General features: G+C 61.9%; 1 protein-coding gene across 4 annotated transcripts in view; it reads left to right on the top strand.

The window, feature by feature from the left end:
• MAD1L1 (mitotic arrest deficient 1 like 1) overlaps nucleotides 1-20,815 on the top strand; it is a 320,354-nt gene that overhangs the window by 52,256 nt on the left and 247,283 nt on the right. For 3 of the 4 annotated variants that reach the window (XM_047837848.1, XM_047837847.1, XM_047837849.1), the window contains exon 10: nucleotides 6,248-6,334. The exons of the other annotated variant lie outside the window; for it this stretch is intronic. In XM_047837848.1, coding sequence (XP_047693804.1) covers nucleotides 6,248-6,334 — 87 coding nt within the window. The remainder of the gene's footprint in view (nucleotides 1-6,247; nucleotides 6,335-20,815) is intronic. 4 annotated transcript variants of the gene reach the window in all.

Below are 20,815 nucleotides of genomic sequence, written 5' to 3'. Positions count from 1 at the left end.
GCCGGGGGTGAGTCTTTGCAGGGTGTGGTCTGGAGGTACACGCACGTGTCGTTGGCGTATTTTCTGAGCCTAGACTTGTGAAGTTGTTGGTGTGGTTTTAGGGACCCTGTCCTGGAGTGTCCCGAGCACCTGCCGGACTTACCTGCCCTTTGGGTGGAAGACGGGGTGCTTCTGGAGGATGGGGCTTGGGCCCTGCCCTCGGGCCAGGGGGTCCCTAAGGTCTGAATAAACAAGCGCCCTGCTCGAGTCCCAGGGATCCGCATCACCGTCCTCCGGGCCTCGTCCTCGCCCGGCGTGTACCGCCTGCGGCCGCCTCTCCCTGACGGCACACAGGCTGCCTTCTTTCCCGAGTGACTTGGAGAGCCTGGCCGGACAAGCACCCACAGACCCGACCTGTGACACACTGTATGCTCAGGCGCGCGCGTCTGCCTCCTCCGCTGCCATCGGTCAGGCCGCTGGAGAGAGGGGCCTGGGCCTCTGGAATGGTAGGTTGGGCCCCCACGCGCTGTGCAGGGCCAGCCCTCGGGCTGCTGACCTGCACTATGAAGCCGGGGAGGCCCGAGGAGCTTCCCGCGCCCTGCCTCTCTGAGCGGTCAGGACGCCACGGTGAGCGTGGGTCCCCGTGTCCCCGCAGCGGTCTCCTTGCTTGGGCCGCCGGGCTGGGAGGGCTGAGGACCCTCGTTCGGCACCTGTGCGGTCTCACCTGGTCAGCGCTGGCCACTGTGGCCCCCGTGTCCACAGCTTGGACGTACAGCTCTAAAAAAACTTGTTGAAACATATTCTCACGGCATGGAAACTTTTCCAAGAGTGAAGAGAGCAGAGTTCTGCTGCCATGTTTGGGGTCTTGCTTGTTCTTGAACATTTTCTATTTTTTCCCTGTTCTTTCTTTCATACACATGTGTCAAAAAATTTTTGTAAAAATATTTATTTTTGAGAGAGAGACAGAGACAGAGACGGATTGTGAGCGGGGGCAGGGCAAAGAGAGAGGGAGACACAGGATCCGAAGCAGGCTCCAGGCTCCGAGCTGTCAGCAGAGCCCGCTGCGGGGCTAGAACTCACGGACCGTGAGATCATGACCTGGGCCGAAGTCGGACGCTCGACTGACTGAGCCACCTGGGCACCCCACACACAGATGCGTTTTTCATCTCGTTGATCTTACTTTCTGGTTTTGCTTTTCTCAGTGTGTGTATTTTTTGGTGTCAAAAGATCCACATATGTTAGCATTTCAGAATCTCGTTCCTGTCACCTCTCCTTATGTTCTCGTGGCGTTGAGTGTGCCCTGTTGTACGAAACCAGCCTAGGTGTGCCCCCAGCCCCGGCGGTTGCGGGTTGTGTGACGTGGGCACACAGCCTCACTGGTTTGTGCCTCTGCGCCCCCGTCATATAAAACGAGGGCCGTGGTAGTTCATGGCCTTGTCTTCCGGGATTCTTTTTGATTTGGACCTAGTTACCGAGTCTAGTAGTTGTCTATCAAGTGGACAGAGTCTCAGAGAATGTTTTGTCACATGTCCGGTGGGTGGTTTTCTTGAGGGCATAACCTTTTTGGTGATTTGCCCTGCAGCGTCCCGTCCGGGGGATAGTTTTGCTGCTTGGATTGCCCCCATTTTTCTGCAAATGACCAGGGTTCTGAGTTGTGCGTAGGAAACACGGGAACTCGTCTGTAGGTCCTGGGCCCATCTCCAGGGGTTTTGATTCCATGGATTGAGAGGTGGATGTGTGTGGACTGGAGTGACTCTGGATGATGTAGACCGTTGTTCCCATTCCAGATGACCCACCCCGTTATGGTGCCCCCACCTGCGGAACCCCGCGTGTCCCGTCGTCCTGTCCAGTGAGTGTGCCCCCCGTGTTCTCCCCGTGCCCTGTGCTGCTGTGGCAACCGCCTGCCCCCTCCTTGCCCAGCAGCAAGTCTCATGAGTAGACAGCACCCGTGTGAGAACCTACTTACTGTCCATTATTGAGCTTTTTTTTTTTTTTTAATGTAAAAGACAGTGACGTGGGGAATGTGTGCCGGGCAGCCGCTCTGTGGAAAGCAGTATGGCGGTTCCTCAGAACACCAAGGATGGAATGATCCAGCTACCCCACTTGTGTGTATGTAGCCAGGAGTCAGAAGCACAGACTCGAACACATAGCTGTGCGCCCGTGTTCACAGCCGCTTCCGCGACAGCTGATGGGGAGATGGTGACGGAGAGACAAGGCAGGGTCTGTCCACACGCTGGAGTATTGTGCAGCCTCAGGGGGGAAGGACACTCTGACCCAGAAGATGGGTGAGCCTTTCCGACGCGGTGCTCGGTGACGTCAGCCACAGAAGGACCGTGTGGCCCCCCTCACGTCCAGTCCACAGACACAGTAGGCAGGGGCGCCCGGGGTTGGAGATGGGTGTGGAGGGGCGTTCGACGAGGACCCGGTTTCAGTTTGGGAAGATGAGAAAGTTCTGCAGGTGAAGGCCCTTGATGCCCCGTGCTGGATGCTTAAAGATGCTTAGGGTAAATGTCGCGTTAGGAGTACTTTACCACAGGAGGACAGACTGCCACCCCACCTACGTAGGCACGCACCATTGCTTCCTTGACACACATTCCCTGAAGAGTGCTTCTGGGTTGGCGGGCGGGGACTCCCCTCTTGGTTATGTTTCTTACCTTGTCCAGCGGCCCGACCCTCCTTGGGGTAGTGGGGGCTGCACGGCCAGGTCACGGGAGCCACACACCAGACAGGGAAGCTGTCCCGGTTGACGGAGACCTGGGGATGAGCGAGTTCACCCTTGCTGTTGTCTCTTCTGCCCCCAGGTGCCTCCCGAACGCCTTCAGCTGTGCCCCAGGGGACCTGGTCAGTTCAAGTCCCTCGGTGCCTGATCTACCCACGTCCTTTCCTAGGGCGTGTTTTCACAGCAAGCCGAGTGCTGGGGCAGCTTCCTGAGAGGTCACCTGTAGCCAGGACCCCTGCCCCTGGCTCAGCCTTCGGGCTTTAGAGCGTCCACTTGTTGCAAAACCCACCTCTCTGTTTCTCCTTTTTCTTGTGTGGAACATTCTGGAACCATCACCCTCCACGAACCATTTCTAACTAAAGCTCATACACGGTGGTCCTCCAGCAGAACGTGTTTTCTTTTTGATCAGCTGCAGACCTGAAGGTCTACAGGACTCCACACGGTTTAACGTACCGATTACTTATTTCACGTTGGACTTTATGTTCCTCAGTTATGTAACAAGGTGTGACAACTTCACTGTCGTTGTCACCCATGCCTTGTCCTTGTTCCCACACGGCGTTAAGTGCACCTCAGGAGACGGTTGTCCAGGTTCCCGTCTCTCCCTGCTCCCGTGCGGTTGACAGCCGCGCGAGGGTTGTCGGGTGCTCGCACCGCACCATGCCTGGGGCTCGGGGCTTTGGAGATAGGCCCGAGGAGCCCTGTCGCGCTGGCGCGTCAGCCTGCGGTTGTCTGGACCGTGACTGAACCCGCTCTCTTTCCTCGAAGACGTCCTGGCTTCTCGCTGTCGCTGAGGTCGGTGGGAGATTCTGGAGCGTGGCCAAGAGTTTTCTGTGCTTTGGGTTTTTGGTGCTGGTGGGAGTGACCAGAAGGGCCCTGGGTCTCGTTGCAGCCAGAGTCGCAGGCCACCGAGGGAAAGGCTGTCCGGTGGTGGCGTGAGGCCGGGGCGGGTGTGGGCATCGTGCACGCATTCTAGTCTTGTGCAGTGGGGCACGTGGGGGAGGCAGGCTCTGCAGCCCACGTCCCTGCTCTGTGAGGAGGGGGTGGCTCAATGGTGGCACCTGGGATTCGGGGGCTGGGACTGTGGCCAAGGACCAGCCCGGCGGAGAGTCCGCCACGGGCGTGTGAGCCAGATCCTCGTGCCTGTGGTTTGTGCGGGGACGACCCACCTGCTCCGGGAGGGGCAGTGAGGGCTCGGGCGACCTCGGCCGCCCACGTCCCCCGCCTCGGGCGAAGGGGGCCATGTCGGCAGGCCCGGTGTTCTCTGGGGGAGGGGAGGGAAAGCAGGTTTGCTGCTTGCTTCGTTGGTGGGGCCAGGACCCGGATGGCCGCCCAGAAGTCTGGCAGTACTTGGCCCCCTGATGGCCTCCGTGTGAGTGTTGAGCGGAGGGGGTAGAGACCCCGGCCTCCTGGGCGCGGCCGGGTGTGTGTATTTGCGCGCGCGTGCGTGTGTGGGCGGCCCGTGCACACTGGCCTGGGTCCCAGGGGACGCGGGTGCCCGCCGTCAGTGGGATGGAGCATCTCAGAGGGACGGCTCGTTAAGGTCCCTTTCCTCCTCTTCTGAGCCGTTGCGGTGTTCCCCTCATCATTAAACTGGCTTGTTTCCATTACCTTCGCTCAGAAGGAGGCCGGAGAGCCCGGTGAGAGTGGGTCTGGGCTCTAGGCCGGCTCTACCGCCAGCTCTGCGGGGGCGGGTTCTGCCCCCAGGGCCCACTTGGTTTCCAAATTGTTGTCAGGTGCTCCCGACCCTGCCGCCTGGGCTCCAGATTCCGGGAAGGCTCTGGCGGGAGGGAGCCGCAGGCCACCCACCCTCCGGGAGAGAGGGCTGCTGCCTCCGCCGCCGAGATCCCTGAGAGACTGGGTGGCCCTCTGCTGACGGTCCTCTGCACGGGCCTGAGCAGAAGACGAGGCCTGCAGCGGGCTGGGGGCCGGGGTCTTTTGTGGATTTGTTTTCAGTAAACCTGGCCTGTGGCTCTGGTAACGGTCTGCACACCCCTTCGACGGAGTAACATAGAGGAACGACCCCTTGAGCGTCTCTGTAGGATGTTTCAGAAAGAAATCCCTCCTGGCTTGAAAAGGTTTCCTTCTTTCTGTGCCAGTGTCTTTAAGTCCCAAGGTCGTAGAGCTTGAAGAAGCTCCCAGAAGAGTGGGAGCTGACATCCAAGGCCAGCACAGGCTCCTCCTCCTGGGTGACGGTCTTGCGTGAGGTCCCTTAAATCCTCTCGTGGGGAGGAGCACAGGGGTTCCCCCAGGCCCAGTGAGGGGCTTCATCTCGGGGTGGGGGGGCGTCTGCGAGGGTGACTGAGGGTGGGAGAGCCGGGGGGCACCTGCGGGAGGCATGTGGCCTACAGAGGCCCAGGGGTGTGAGGACTGGGCTGCGCAGGGCTTCTGCGAGGACGGCTGCCCGGCGCCGGTGCTGGGAGCTCACGTTCTTGTCACGGCGGACCCCGAGAGGCCCCGAGAGGCCCCGCGCACGCACGCCGAGCGCGGCAGGTGGGATGGGGAGTGGCCCTCTTCTGGGAGGTGCCGGTTGTCCTGATACGGCTTGAGGAGGAGCACTGTGAGCCAGGGTGACCTGCCGCGGAGTCCGGGGGCAGTGGGTTGGTGGGTTCGTGTCCAGAGGCAAGGCTGTGGGTGGCGGAGCCCCCGGGCGTGGCCCGGTAGTGGGGTGTTTCTGGGAGCCTGGTACCGTAGTGCTGTAAGAGGCCAGGAAGAGGGCCTTCGGGCGCCACGGTGACCAATAGCCGCTCCCACAGCTTTGTGACAGACTCTGATTCTGCGGAGGGAGAGTCCTGTGGGTGTAGCTTTGGTCACAGTCCCCGTGGCTCCTTTGGTGACAGAAGAGGCCGTGCTGTCTCGCACGTGCTGCCTGGCCTTGTGCTTGGTCCGTCGGCCTTGAGCTCACCCGCCACCTGCAGGCTAAGGAGCCCCCAGCTTGCGTGCTTTGTGCTGATTCTGGAACGTTCCCACTGAGCTGGGTGTTTTCATTCTCTCGGAGACATTGGCGCGTGTTCTGAGTCACGGTGTTGAGTTACCAGGAGCCAGATTGAGGTCCAGCACTGCTCAAAGACCATTGCACCCTGGGGCACTTTTAATGCCCTGGACCCGCTTCCTTGTCTGCATGGGGGACGGGGCAGCAGCAGGGCTGTCCTGAAGGGGAACCCACACGGCCAGGCTGAGCAGCTTGAACGTGACAAAGCACAGACTGTGGGTGTCTCTTACTGTTGCTGGTTGGAGGGAGGAGGGCACGCTGACCCATGTCGAGCACCCCTGCACCTCATCTCCCCTCCTCTGCACGGTGACGCTGTCGGCTGGCTATTGATCGCTTTTTACGGATGAACTAAAATCCTGTCAAATAAAAGTAATTCACCTGATGTTACGTGGCCAGTGGCGGGCTGTGGTTTGAACCCAGGTTGTGGTGCGTGTGCAGTGCCCCCACCACACTGGCCCGGGGACGGTGCGCGGGGCTTGAGCTGTCCCAGGTCTGGGACTCACAGAATGAGGTCCCCTCTGGGCAACGGCTGATGTTAACGTGTATTGTTGGTCCCGCAGGACCCCGGAAGACCTTTCCAGGTTCATCGTTGACCTGCAGCAGCGAGAACTTGCCTTGCAGGACCGGAACAATGTCATCACCAGCAGGTAGGCCTGCTGGCCCCGGTGGTTGTGGGGGGCATTGGCTTCGGACAGCGGGGGCGCCACAGAGCGTGCGTCCCCTGGGCTTGGCTCCGGAACAGCTGTGCATCACTGTTCCCTCGGCCTGAGTGAGCAGGGGCTGGGCTGGTCTTGCGGGTGAAGGGTGCCCCCCGTTTCTGTCTCACGGTGGGGACCCTGTCGAGGCAGCATGTGACTGCCGGGCCGCCCGCCACCTTCCTGGTGCTCTGGGGGGCCACGAGAAGGATGTGCGCCTGGACCGGGAACCTCTTTGTCTTTGCCGGCCTGTCTTTGTGGCCTGGGCTCCGACTGACCCCTTGATGGTGTGGACCCCAGGCTGCGGTGGATGGGGGCGGGGGGGGGGGGGGAGAAGCATCTACGTGTTTGTGCCCTGTGTGCGCAGAGAGGAATGGAAACCGGGACGCCCCTGGTGACGAGTAACAGGAAAACCCGCCCCTGCGGCGGCACGGCGAGGAAGGAGTCCCGTTCCCGGAGGGAGGCCTGCTGGCCAGCCGCTGCGTGACTTCTCCGGTGCTAGGTTTTTCCTCCTGACACCGAATGCCACTTGAGGCCAGCTGGCGCTCTGTCATTCCGTCCCGTGCTGACACGACCCCACAGGTGGAGGGCTTGGTCCCACACGCTGCCCCCACTCCAGACCCCGGTCTCCAGTCCTGGGTCCCCCGGCTGCCTGCAAACGCAGGGTTTCCCTCGCCACCCCAGCCTTGTTTGAGGATTTGCTAGAACAGCTCAGAATTCGGGAAATCGCTTCACGTGCAGTCACTGGTTTGTGACAAAGAATGCGTTCCGAGCAGCCAGCTGGGGGGGGGCCGGGGGTGAGGGGTGGGGGGTGCACAGCTTCCATGTCCTCTCTGGGCATGCCCCTCTTAGCACCTGGGCCTGCTGTCCAGCTCAGAAGCTGTCAGAGCCCCGCTTTGGGGTGTTTATGGAGTTTCCGTGCTGAAGTCACGTGAAGAGCTCAGCCCCCACCCTGCGGTCCCCAACCTGGAAGTCCTAGCCCCCCCAGCATGTGATTGGTCGCTGCAGCCACTCCTGTGGTCCCCTCGTTAGCTCGGATGGGGCTGGGGTCGCGAGGGGCTTGTTACGAGTGACGAAATGCCCCTCTCACCTCGGAAGCCCAGGCTCTTAGGAGCTCAGTGCCGGGAGAGGGGACAGAGACCAAATGCTTGTCCTTGGGCCGCTCCCAGGCTCTCTCAGGGTTGTCTTCCTCCCTTCTCTGGCGACCCGTCCGCAGGCACGAAGGAGAGACCTGCGCCCTACTGCCGGCGCGTCCCCCTCCGGCCTCCTCGGCCTGCCCCAGAGCTCTTCCGGCGGGACGGGGCTGCCCCGACGCTGCGGCTCGTCCACGTCCCGCGGGGACCCCTCAAGGGGCGGACAGCTGCGGGGGTCTGTGACGAGGCAGCCTCAGCCCTCTGTGGACGTGGCGTCTTAAGGATTCATTAGGAGCCAGAGGGAAGGTTTTCTTATTTTGGGGGTTGATATCACTTTGAAAATGGGCTTTTAGAAGCATCTGGTTATGTTGGACATAATCACGTCAATTTAGCTTAAGAACCTCAAACGATAAAGATTGCCTTTTGCTTTCAAAGCTACTGTCAGATGAAACGGGCGTTAAAAGTGACTTGAAATTGAAGATTTTACATTTTTCTAGACGATCTTGATTTTACTTTGAATTTGGGACAGAACGAACTGTCAGAGGGAAGAAAACTCGTCTTCATTTTTCTCAGGCCCCGCTGTGAGGTGGCAGGAAGGCCGGCTTCCGTGTGCGGGGACGCGAGGGCGTAGGGGCCCGCTGCGCACTGGCTTGCACGTGTGAGTGCGGAGTGACCTTTGCATTGATCCCTTTTGGGATTGGCCTGGGCATGGCCTCTGCCTCCGGCAGCAGTCCCCACCCCGGGGACCCCCAGGCACCTTGTCCTCCTGGTCCCCTCTGAGAGTGAGTGGCCACCTCAGAGCAAGGGCACATCTCAGGCGTCCCTGGGAGCAGGCCCTCGGTGTCGCACTCAGTCCGCACACGGCCACCAGGGCGGACCGGCTGTCACGGCGTGGCCGTGTCCAGGGCCACGGCCCCGTAGGAGGAGCTGAGCGCTCGGGTGATAGGGGAGGCCAGGTGGCTCCCGCTGTGCTTGTTCATGATAGATCCGTGTGTGGGCCCCGGGAAGAGATGGTGGGGGGCCCTTGACATGTGGCCCTTCCTGACCGGGACAGAGAGGTTTGTGGCCTGGCATCCTTCATGCTGGTGGGCTGCCGGGCAGCTGCTGGTCCCGTGGGCCAGAAGGCAACGTGGGCTGGTCGTGGCCTTCTGCGTGGAGGGCAGGGAGGCCTGGTCAGGATGGCGGACCTCACTTCTCACGTTCGCGGCCAGTGAAGCGGAAATTGAAGGCACGTGGGAAGAGGCACCTTGGCCAGCGGCCGAGAATGCGGGGTCTCGGCAGGTGCAGGCACGCAGGGGGCAGGGCCTGAGGGTTCAGAGGGCCTTCCCGCTCACACAAGCAGGGGAGCAAGCACTTGAGGCCGTGGTGCCCAGGCCGGAGGGCGGGCCCTGTGAGTTTGGGCCCCAGGCATTTCTTCTGGTCTGTCCCTCACCGGGTCCTTCCGTGGCGGCTTCGAGTCAGGCTGCACCAGCCTCGCCGTGGCTCATTCAGGGAAGGATCTGGTGCTCTAGTGTCCTGCACTCGCCTCACTTGGGGGAGGTGAGGGAAGGCACATCCCTGGGCCACGGCTGGCCAACCCCAGAGTGGAGCGGAGTGTGCCCGTACCTCACTGCTGGCGGGCCTGGTCCCGCACTGCCGCCAGCCTCTCTGGGATTTGTGCCTCCCTCGATGTTCGTGCCCGTGGCCCGGAGGCTGCAAGGCCAGCGGTGGGCTGGGGCATTCAGAGGCAGGAACCTTCCAGAGCCCTCCCAAGTTGCAGGGGGGTGGAGGTGTTCTTCTTCTGGCGGTAGAGATGAACTTCGCTGCTGGTTTCATGCACGTTTCCCTGAGTTCTGAGCTCTGATTTCCTTATGTCAAAGTGGGGCCCGTGTCTACCCTGAGGGCTGTTTTGAGGTGTGATAATGGCCCCAGTGTTCATTAGCGCCCTGGGAACGCCCGGAGACGTGGGGCCCTCTGTGGCGTGGGGCCGGGAGTCAGGAGGGTTTCCGGTTGGCGCTAGGGCACCCCTGCCCTTTGAGGGGTGTTGTGAACCCTTAGGCCAGGCTCTCTGCGGTTTCTCCTTCCGTGGCCGTTCTCGGACTGCTGCAGGGCACCAGCGCGCACTGACGCGAAGGGGTTTGGTGGTGCCTTCAGACAGGAGGTTAATTACAGCGCAGGGAACACTGCCTTTTCGCTGCTGCCGCCGTAGATTTAGTTTTGGTTCTCGGAGGCTGAAGGCTCACGCTCTTCCCCCCCCAGGCTGTGTGCCGTGGACACAGGGTGACTGTGGAGGATCTGGGTGTGTCCTGTGACCCCGTGCTCCGCCCAGAGCTCACGGGATGGTGTTGTGAGCCGCCTCGCGCTCGCCGGGCCTCAGTACACAACCTGTGCACCGCTCGCAGTTGGCTTCTAGAGCCGGGCCACGGTTGGGAGGTTGTTTTCCTTTGGGGCCCAGACCACGGCGCCTGTGACTGGTATGGGTGCGGGGGTGGGGGGAGCATCTGCACCTGTGACAGACGTGGAGGCAGGGGGAGCTGCCACGGGCCCTCGAGAACCAGCCCCGCAGCCCTTGCCCTGCGCGCTCGTGCTGAGGGTCCTGGCACTTGGGGTAGATGAGTCCCGGGACCCTGGGCTGCATCCGTAAGCACATCCGTGCCCCGGGCCGTTCCCGTCGCTGTAGGTGGTTTGAAGCATGGCATCTTCCTCTGGGTTAGAGCTGCCTCCCGAGAGCCCCCGGTCGCAAGCTGTCAGGGGTCATGAGCCGTGGCGCACCCGGGCTCACAGTCCTGCCGCACACGGCCAGCCCGTCATTCCCGCCGCTGCCACGAGCGCTGGGCCTTGACTGGGGACGCCTGGGCCTTGTGTGGTGAGGGGACTCGGGTGGGTGGGCGGTCCTTGCGCACGCTGCCCGTCTCTGGCTGCGAGCGGCACTGCCCTTGGCTGTGTGCTTTCCCGGCAGCCGGCCGGCTGATGGGTTCTGTGTCACCCCCGAGGGGGGGGCGGTTAAGATCAGCATCAGGGTCATAATTCTTTGTGTGGCTCTTTCCCTGCTGTTCGTGGGAAGCATTTGGGCTGTCGTCTCAAACCGCCTGGAGTATGATTAGGCCTTGTCACCTCTGTCACCCTGTGTCTATGTGAGTTATGGTGCTCTCAAGCTGTCCCGAGGCCAGCAGGGCTGGTGACGGCCGCAGAAGATTCACGATGACCGAGGACCTGTTCTCTCTGTGCACGGGGAGCCCTGTGCCTGGAGAGCGGTCAGGTCACTGGCTCGAGGCTCAGGCTGCCCGTGCTGGAGTCCTGGCCCGCCACCGAGTTGCTGTGTGTCTTAGGCAGTAGAATTGCCTCTCCGCCTCACCTGTCGGGACAACGGTGGCGGTAACTGTCACGGGGCTGTCGAGAGCCAAGTACGGAGGTTCTTTCTGTCAGTGTTGGGTGGCCCGGCGCCCAGTGAGGGAACGGGGCAGCGGTGGCCTCTGGGGCGGCCGAGGGCAAGGCGCTGAGAGTTGTCTCCTGTGTATGGTCGGGGGAGGACGCGGAGGGGCTGGGCCCGTGGTCCGTGGGAAGGACGGTGGTGGCAGGCGAGAGAACCAGACTGGTGGGGTTTTGGTGGGAGCTCGTGGAACAGCAGCCTGCTTCGTGTGTCCACGGGGGGTGACCAGGAAGTCACTTCAGACGTGCTTATGTTGAGGAGCCCGTGAGGAGGTAGAGGTCGTCCCGCCTGGGACCCTGCTGGCCCCGGGGCTTTGCTCAGGTCTCGGCTGCGTTTGAATTGCCCGCCTCAGCTAGGCTTCCTGTCAGATTGTGTGTCACGTATGAAGTGTGTTTTGATTGCGTGCTTGTTTACCTTGACCCTGGCGCGGGGATGTGTCTAGGTCGTGGGAGTCACAGCTGCGGTTCTGGTCAGAGTGACGTCGGGCACACGGCGAGCGCGTGCGCTGCCGGAGGCGGGTGCCACCAGCGCTGTGGGTGTGCGGGCCTCGGCCCGGCCCGGCCCCGGCCCTCTGGTCATTCTCAGTCGCTGAAACCACAGGCGGTTATCGCGGCTCCGCCTGCGAAGCGCATCCGGAATCGCAGCGCCGACCCCGCCGGCACCAGCCGTGTCACCGCCGCACCGTGAGGACGGCCCCAGCCGCTCTCCCTGCCCCGTGGGGTCGGTGTAGGAGGGTCCCCTGGAGACATGTGTCAGACAGATCACGTCCCTCGGGCGGCCTCTGCCGTGCGAAACCTTCTGGGACATTCTGTTTCCCCTGCCAGGGGGACCGTGGCCCGTTGCCGCCCTCGGGGTCCTGCTTCTCTCACCCCTTCCGTCACCATCGTGTGCCCGTGTCCTCGCGTCCTCGCCCCCGCCCGGCGGCCAGATGGAGCAGCAGCCGGGGGTGGGGTGGGGGGGTGCGTGGGCACCTGTGTGGCCCGCAGCGGGCCCGGCGCTGCCCCCTGACTCCCGACGCCTCGTCCCGGCCGTGGTGTGGCCAGCTCTCACCGTGATCTGCTGTCCCTCACGCTGTGCCGCCTGAGTGGCTTGAAGCCGTTCCCGCACGTCCCACTAGAGGGTAAACTTGGCTGCTTTGCTTTATTCTAAGTGGTGAGCTTTGTAATTCCCCTTAACGGCTCCCGGAAAGGCTCTTCCTGCTCCGTTTGCGGCTGATGCCCAAGTGGAGACAGCCTGGTGTCCTCGGTGTGGCTGTGACACATGTGTCCCTCCGAGCAGACCGGTGTCGTCACTGAGATTGTGGCCCTGAAGGGCATCGAGTGCTTTACCACGGGCCACGTAAGGCCCAATGGAGTGCTGGCTTGTGCCGGGGCCGGTGTGGGTAACCCCCGTGGGGAGGGGCTGGGGGTGTGCACGCATGTGTATGCACGTGTCCTTGCACACGTGTGCTCACACTGGTGCAGAGGCTCTGAGAGGTAGAAGGGTGTTTGATCAGAGAGACGTAGCTGTTTCTGACCACGAGGTCAATCAGGGAACGTTCTGCGGGCCCAGTAGCTTTTGAGTTAGATCTGGCCGGGACTGTGAAAAACAACAAAAACAAACCAGAGAACAGCATACGTGAGGAGTGTGAGGGATGAGAGCTGGGATGTCCCGCTTGCCTCGCGGGCCCCACGCGTCTGTCTTGAAGGACACGCTTCGCAGCCCCCCCCCCCCCCCGGCCGGGGTCTCATCTGTCCGCTGGCGCAGACTGCAGGGCCCTGGGTCAGGGCTGCTGGCGAGGCCCCAAGGGCCGTCCTCCGGGAGCACCTGGCTGTGGGGAACCTGCCCGGGATTTCTGTGTCCTGCTCCTGTCCCTGACCCCTGCAGTCCCACGCGGGCTGGCCCCCGGCAGGCTGGACCCCGCAGACGTGTGTCCGCCAGGGTGCGGGGCGCCCCGCTGCCCGAGCCAGCTTGGTGGCCGGGGAGGTGGGATACGTGTGTCAGCCCACGTGAGTCGAGGCTGCCCACACGGACTTCATTTTCTTCCTCTCCGGAGTGGAGGTCGTGACAGTGTCTACGTCCCAGGGGTGGGTGTCACGCCTGTAGTAGCTAGCACGGCACCAGCCAGCCGTCCGGGCCCAGTGAGAGGCAGCCTTTCTCTGTGCACGAGCCCAGGCAGGTTCCCGGTCTGTGTTTACAGCCCCTTCCGGAAGCTCTCGTGTCCGGTACACGCGTGTCCACACAGGCCTCTCTCCTCCCCTCAGCCGTGGCCGCGCCCCAACCCTCGGCCGCCTAAGGGGACGTGAGCTGGGCCTTTGAGGCAATTGGGGCAGGGCAGGTGTGGTCGCTGCGGGACCGCTGCCTTCCTGCACGGGGTCGGCCTGCGGCCACCCCTCACGTCGGTTCTCAAACCCGCTTTCTTCTTGGGCCCGTCAGCAGGAGAAAGAGAACCCAGGAACCTCTGTGCCCGTCGAGGCTGAACGGAGGGACGCTGGGCCTCCCCTTCCACGCCGTCCGGCCGAGGGGTGCCGGCACCTGCCTGCAGTGCCCATGTTTGGACGTGAGGTGGTGCCCGCCGCTCTGAAAGCCTCTTGCGCCCGCCGGTCCTGGAGCCTCCTCCACGGCCTCCCCCCCCCCCCCCCCCACCGTAGGACTGCCGCTCCCAAGCCTATAAATCCTGTGGCCAATTAGAGAGGGGGAGGGAGGAGGGGGGAGCGTGAGGGGAGCGCTGCAGGTGGCGGGCGTCTTCCCTGATGCCTCTCCTGGAGCCGCAGGCTGCGGTGCTTCCGGCCGTCTCCTGACCGGTGTTGGCGAGACCCGCAGGGCGGGCGCCTCGAGGCCTCCTGGGGGGCGCAGACCTTCGACTGACACCCTCTCCGGCTCGGCCAGGGAGCATAGGAGTTGCCCCCATCATCCGGACCGTGACTGTCCAGCTCCTGTCCTGAGGCCCCTCACCCCTGGGAGAGAGCCCAGTCTATCTGAGGTCCCGAGGGTTTCCTGGTGGTGCCAGCCTGGCACAGGGGCGGGTGTAGGGGGACAGCCTCAGGCAGCCGAGTCTAGGGCCTGGGTCTGGGTCTGGGGACGTGTCATATAAGTCTTCCGACAAGCCGGACGACGGAGCCGCGCGTCGTCGTGGGGATCGGTGCTTCTCACGGGCCGCGCAGAGCGCAAATCAGGGCGTGCGTGTGGAGCTGTGCTGGCCGTGGCAGCTTTTTGGGCTGGAGACCTCGCCGGCTCCTCTGCCGTGTGGCGCCCGTAGCGTGGCCTCCGAATGGCCCCCAGGTCAGCAAGCGTTTCAAGGCAAGTTCTGGACAGCAGGCCCCACTTCTCCACCCAGCTCCCAGGACCATAGCTTGAGAGGCAAGAAGTGCTCTCAGTCTGCCTCGGTTTCCCGCCTGTCCACAGAGAGCTTCTCAGGAGAAGGTCCCCGAAGTTCCCTGAGCTCTCTGGACGGAGGGTGGCAGGATTTTCCGTAGGGGGACTGGCGGTGTTGTCGGGAGTCATCAGCCTCCCGCTGGCGGGGCCCTCACCTGGGGTGGCTACACTCAAGGTGTGCTGCTCCGTGGGGGTGGTGCGTGGGCGCGTGTACACGTGTGTCACCTTGGGCCAGCCTCCAGGCCCTTCGCTCCACATGGAGACCCGAGGAGGGTTCTAGGCTGCCCGATGGGACTGTGCTGGGTGAGTTGTCGCCTGGTTGGCCTCTGTTGGAGTCCTGCTTGTGACCCAGGAGGTTACCCTGTGCTTGGTGCTCCGGAGTCTGAGAGTCATCGCTGTACCCTTGGGGGACAGAGCCTGTCCTCATTGGACTGTCCAGACTCAGGCCCAGTGCCCCTTCTGTGCGCCCTGGGGCTTGTGCACCTGGGGCTGTGCTGGCAGGGACACGCTGTTTGGCCCTGTGGTTCTGCAGGGAGGGGCTGCATAGACGGGATGGCGGGCAGGGTGTAGGACAGCAGTGGGTCAGAAGATCTGGGCTCTGTAGCAGAGGCCAGCCCGGCCCACTCCGTGGGCAGAAGAGGGCAGGTATGGCTGGGGATGTGGGTGTGTGGGTAGGGGAGGGCAGGGGAGGGCAGTGTGTGGCTGTGGGTAGGGGAGGGCAGGGGAGGGCCGGGGAGGTCAGGGCTCTGGCTGCTCTGGGCTGAGCTGTCCAGCTGCTGCAGGCTCCGGCCACGGGTTGTCAGCCTGCTGCAGCAGCCGGCTCGCGTCTTCTCTTGTCAGCCAGAGGAGATGCCATTAATGCTTCACGCCCAGACTGTTTTCTTACGTGTTTTGCATTTCCATATTTAAAACGGAATTTGCATATTCATGGTCTTTTAAATAAGTTTTTATTGTTAAGGGACACGCAAGTGGATGAAATGTGAAACTCCCCCTTTTATTCAAGGCCTGGGAAGAATTTTCATCCCCAAGATGAAGTCTCTTTCTGGGCGGTTAGTCCTGCAGCGGTTCTGTAGGAAAATCACCCGGGAAGCCAGCGTGTCAGGGGTTCGGGTGGCCGTGCCCTTGGCCACACTGGGCGGGGCCGGGCCGTGCCTCGCCTCCGGCTCTCCCTGGCCAGGCCTGGCCTTCTTCTGGGAGCGGGGGCGGGACGTCAGGTAGACGGGGCTGAGCCCTTCCCTGCAGACCAGAGAGCCTTCCGGGCAGACCCAGGCTGCTTCCCAGAGAGCCCTGCCCCCCGGGCCCGCGCCCTCCCTGGCGGTGTGGGCAGTGTCCGCCTTGCTTCATGCCGCACCGGCTGCGGACGGGCACCTGAGGGAGCCTCTGCGGGAGAAGACCCAGCCCCTGGTGAGGTGGCGGCGGTGTTCCCGCTCTGCCGACGGCGCGGGACTTGGACAGAGCCGGTCGCCCTCCTCCCGTTTGTGGGGAGGGGCCAGGCGCCTGTCCGCTCCTTCGGGGTCATGATTTTAGGGGTGTGTGAGGTGCTGGCCTGGGGCTGGTCGTAGACCCGCTGGTACTTCTGTTTCCCTGAGTTCGGGCGCTGGTCAGCTTGGCCGAGCTTCTGGGACGTGTGGGTGGTGGGGAGCTGAGTGGAGTCACCGAGGACCGGCGAGGAGCAGGGTGCCCCGGACGTCCGTCGGCCTTGGGGTCTTGCGTGGACGTCGAGATTGGCTCACGGAGACAGCTCACGGGCTGCCCGGGCTTCTGAACCCCCAGAGTCGTGGCCACGGCGGCCTGCCCCGTGGTCAGTGTGGTGCGGAGTAGCCAAACGAGGGCTCCTTAGAGCCCGAACGAGAGAACTCCACTCTGGAAGGTCCTTGGAGCAGCCAGGGCGACTGAGGCTGAGGAGGGAAGCCTGGCTCGACTCTGCCCTGGGTCGCTGACGGGGCCAGCCGGGAGTGCAGTGCTTCTTGGCCGCTGGGCTCCTTCTTGTTTTCACACGGTATTTTTTTCTCGTCTCAGGCAGGGCCTTTGTACGTAGCACACAGAGGCCTAGAAGACAAAATGACAAGTTTTCAACGTTTTTATACATTCGGACGCGTGGGGCAGAGCACACTCTCGGCAAAGCCAGAAATGAGGTCTCACAGTCTGTGTGGACTAGTCCTGCAGTGTTTCTGACTGTGAACCTGGGCGCCCTGGGCTGCAGACCCCCGGGCGTCACCCTCACTGCCCTGCCCGAGTGGAGGATGGGCTGCCGCGGACCGTGACGGCAGCCCTCAGCGTGAGCGCCTGCTCCTGGCCCCACGGCTGCGTGACGGGCAGTGTCCGCTTCCGTCGGGCCGGCCGGCCCTGCGCACCCGGATTCACAGACGCGGTGTCAGAGCGCGTGCCCCCGAGCTGCAGGTGCCTGGTCTCCACACGGACACCCTCGTGCTGGGTGCATGCTGGTCACCCTTGGGGGGTGGTCTTGGACGCCCCTTCACGTCGCAGCCTTGAAGGCCTCCCCCGGTTTCTTCCTGTAGCTGGAGGGCCGTCTCAGGGCATGTCCTTTGTCCCGCCGGCCTCCAGAAGTGTTTGAAAGACAGTTTTTTCTGGCACTTTTGTTGTGTTTTCCACCTGCTCAGGGCTCTGTCCCGGTGGCTGGTCCCTCTGGAGACCAGGGGCAGGCGCAGAGATGGGGCTCGGTTAGACGCCCAGGGCCGCACACGCTGTGGGCCCAGGTGGAAGGCAGCGGGGACACTTGGGCACACTTTCATTGGCCAACCCTGTCTGCAGACCTTGACCTGGGAGGGGAAGGGCCGAGCTGGAGGCTGGCTGCTCGTGGCCGACAGACTCCCTTTTTAGGAGGTCACACCAGGGAGCTGTTTTCAGTCTGGCTCCGCGGCGGAACGAGCCCATCATGGGCATTCCCCACGACTGGGGCTCGGCTCACGGCCGGCCAGTGTGTGGGGCTCTGCCTGGCTTCATACAGCGGCCCTCACCCACGGCCCCCGCCCTGTCTCCGGGGTCCGACCCCGCACGTGGTGAGAGGAGACCGAGGCATGCTGTCTGTGCTCACACCGCCGGGATGGGATGGTGGCTGGGTGACAGGAGAGGCTGGCTGTCTCCCCGGGGCCTCTTATTGAACGTTGGAGCCGAGGTTCTAGGTGCTCCCGTGTCCTCGGAACCTCTGCCCCTCCTCTGTCCGGACAGAGGCTCCGCAGGTTCCTTGGAGAACCGACCACGGCGGAAGTTACCGACACCGTGCAGGCGCTTGGTGGCGGCCGTCGCTGCCCTGAGCGGAGTCCGTGGTTGCTGGCTTCGTGCCAGCTCGGCCCCTGCGGCAGAGCCTCGGTTCCTGCCTTCCCGGCTTGAGGGCCGGCGCTGAGGACGTCTTGCCCATTGCGGTCCCTGCAGCCCTGACTCAGTCCCTGGTTCCGGCAGGCCGGCCCCCACCGGCCTCCTTGCCTTGAACTGGACTTTATCTTCAGAAGCAGGAAACTCGAGTTTGCCGTTCCTGCCCTGGATCCTCACCTCTAAGTGTAGTTTTGCCTCACCTTTGTCAGCAAGTCTACTCGGGCTTCTGTCTGCGGTCCTGGGATAACCGTGGGCTCGCGGGGAGACTGTCTCTGCCCCGCGTGTGCTGGGAGCGCAGCGAGCGGGGGGGCCGGCGGGACAACTCGTGAATAGTGTGCGTGGGGAGCTCCCCCGGCGACGAGATCTGTCCTCTCTGAGCCCGGCTTCGGCCTCCCCGCGCGCTCTGCGGCCGCGGCTGCTTAACGGGTCGTGGCATGTCTCTCTCCCGCCCCCAGAGACTCTTAGGTGACGTTGGTCCCACGGAGCTGCTTTCGGAGGCGGCGTGGCATGGTGGTTGGAGCAGAGGGGGTCTGAGGGGGCTTGAGGTGGCTTAAGGGGGCTCGCGGTTCTCGAGCCCAGGGCCTCTGTTTGGGAGGAAGACTCGGGGATTCTTGTGGACGAGTCCCTCGAGTTTCTTGATGACTTTGTGTGGACTCGGTAAGCTCTGTGGCTCGGCCGGGGAGCCCAGCTGCCTCTGGCCCATTCTCAGGAGCCAGCCCGGGAACACACCTGCTGATTCTCGTGTCCGAGTGCCGGGTAGCGAGTCTCTGATGTCGTAAGTCAGCCTCAGTAGGCTTTTCAGCTTGTTTGCAAAGCATTAAAACCCACTCAGCCTGACAGGCCGGCCCAGAGGAAGCGTAGGGAGACTGGGACGGAGAGGAGCTCGCGGACAGAGGGCCCGGCCTGGGGGCCTCAGCGTCCGTTGAGCACGTTTAGCTCAGGTCAACTTGTTTGAGAACAGTGGCCGCGGGAAGGCATCGTTCGGCACGCGCGTTGGTTGGTGCCTCTGAGCCTGGTAAAAAGCGGATAAGACAGAGTGGGAGCAAAGAAGGGTATGCTTGTGAAGCACCTGAGGAAACCAGAAGCTTCCCGTGCATCATCGTGTCTGCTCCCTGCGCTGACCTGCGCCCTAGATGCCGCGTTCCTCGCTGGCACCGGTTTCACCGTCAGGCGGTCACTTCACGTTGGAGTCTGGGTGTGATCTCGGCCGTGTCCGTCTCCAGAACCTGCGTGCTCTCTCATCATCTTGTCTCTTGTCAAGCGATGATTTTTCACGCTGGGTTAATTTTCCACGCTGTGGATCGCCCCTTCGGGTCACGAGACCCTTTTTACTGACCCGGGGCTGATACTGATGTGAAGAAACTCCATTTAGCAGACTCAGTAGGGAGAACAGCCTTGCTTTAACTACGGGCGGGCGGTAGTGGTCAGTGTGTTGTCAAGCACCCAACACCCGTTGGTGCCCAATCGTTGTGGCTGGTGCTGCAGACCTTCGGGATCAAGTAAATCCCTGCGTGGGAGGAGCTTTGCTCCTGCCTGGGAAGGGAGGACAGCAGCGAATTGACCGGAGAACTGGAAGGTGGTGCTGATCTCCGCCATGCTTCCCAGGTGCCAGAACTGCACAGATTCCCAGTTGGCTGCTTAACAATTTTGTGCAGGAAAATTCCTGAAGGTGCAGATTCTTGGGACGTTCCCCGAGAGGTTGAGATTTAGGACTCTTTGCTAACCACGCGTTACGCCTCAATTAGCACACCGCTCCCTCGTGTTCACGACTGGCACGCACACGTTGTGGCTGTGAGTTGGTGGGTGAGAATCCAGCATGTTCTCTGGCAGAGGCTGGACTCCTGCCCACCCACCCAGATGAGACCCTCGCCCTCACACCACACTGCCCTCCCTTTGCTGTCTGAGGACTCCTTTATGCTAAAAAGTTATTAGAAGCAAAGAGCCGTTGTTTGTAGGGTTTGTGTCTTTTGATAGTCACTATTCCTGGAAATTAAATTTCAGAAATTATTTACAATATATTTATAATTTCATTAACAGAAACTCACAGCCTCTTAAAAAAAATTTTTTTTTTTTGAAATAGTGAGATTTAGTGAGAAGAATGACATTTCACACTCGTGCACATCTTTTCAATGTCGCTTAGATGGGAGATTGCTGGGTTCTCCTCTCTGCTTCCGTATTCTGTCTGTTGTGGTTTTCTAGTTGGAAGTATATGAAAAAGTCCGGCCTCAAACAGATGTGTAGTCGGAAGAGGAGGACCTCGCAGATCTGCACAGACCTTCCTGACTGGGCGCCAGGCGCCTCCCCGCCCCCCGCCCCTGGCCCCGCTGGTGCTCAGAGCTCCTCGTGGCGGGTTGTGCTGCTGTTGGACACCCCCCGGGGCTGGTCTTTTCTCTACGGTGTTTCTTTGAGTTCCTCATTGGAGCGTCGAGGGCATTTTGTAACGTTTCTCCCTTTGAAGTCAGGAGCACCGTCATTAAACGTTTGGGAAGACCTGCCCAGTTCGCTTTTTCTCGGGGAGGTGTTCCTCGTCCGCATGTCAGAGAAAAGGCCTGCTTTGCCGCCCGTTGTGGTGTCTGAAGGAGGTGATGTCTGCTTTTGTGGAGCAGCGTAGGGCTTCCTTCCAGGTGTTCCTGTGTGGGGGATGAGTGTGGCAGGCCGGCCGGGCTCGCGGCGGCTCCCACTGGGTTTCCGCTGGAGTTGAGACCTTGGTGGCCGCCGAGTGCCTGGGGAGCATAGGCCTCTGGGGGCCAAGAACGGCCCTCAGTGAGAGGATGCAGTCTCAGAGACATTTGCAACTGCTGAACTCAGTTGAGCTCTTTGGGGACTGATGCCGTTTGAATGGGCAGGTTTTTCTGTTTATCGTGGCAGAGAGCTGACTTCTCGTGCTCACGTGTTCCTGTCTTTCATCCCTATGAGAAACTAGTGACTTTGTCACCAAGATTGGGAACGAGTCGAGGCTGTCCAGTTTCATGCTGGAAGTCCTACTGATGCAGTCAGACAGGAAAAGGGAGTGTGTACGGTGGGAAGGAAGAAATAAAACTGCAGATGACACAATTGTCTCCATAGAAAATTCCGGAGACTCAACCGGAGAAGTCTCGGAACTACTGAGCCATCACGGCAGGCTTGTAGGACACGAGGTTGACGTGTACGAGTCAAGCACTGTCCTGTAACCAGCAGCGCGTGATTAGAATTTGAAATCGAAGG

Source organism: Prionailurus viverrinus, chromosome E3 (assembly GCF_022837055.1).
Source record: "Prionailurus viverrinus isolate Anna chromosome E3, UM_Priviv_1.0, whole genome shotgun sequence".
Taxonomy (NCBI): domain Eukaryota; kingdom Metazoa; phylum Chordata; class Mammalia; order Carnivora; family Felidae; genus Prionailurus; species Prionailurus viverrinus.
This window is presented reverse-complemented; position numbering and strand designations above follow the sequence as displayed.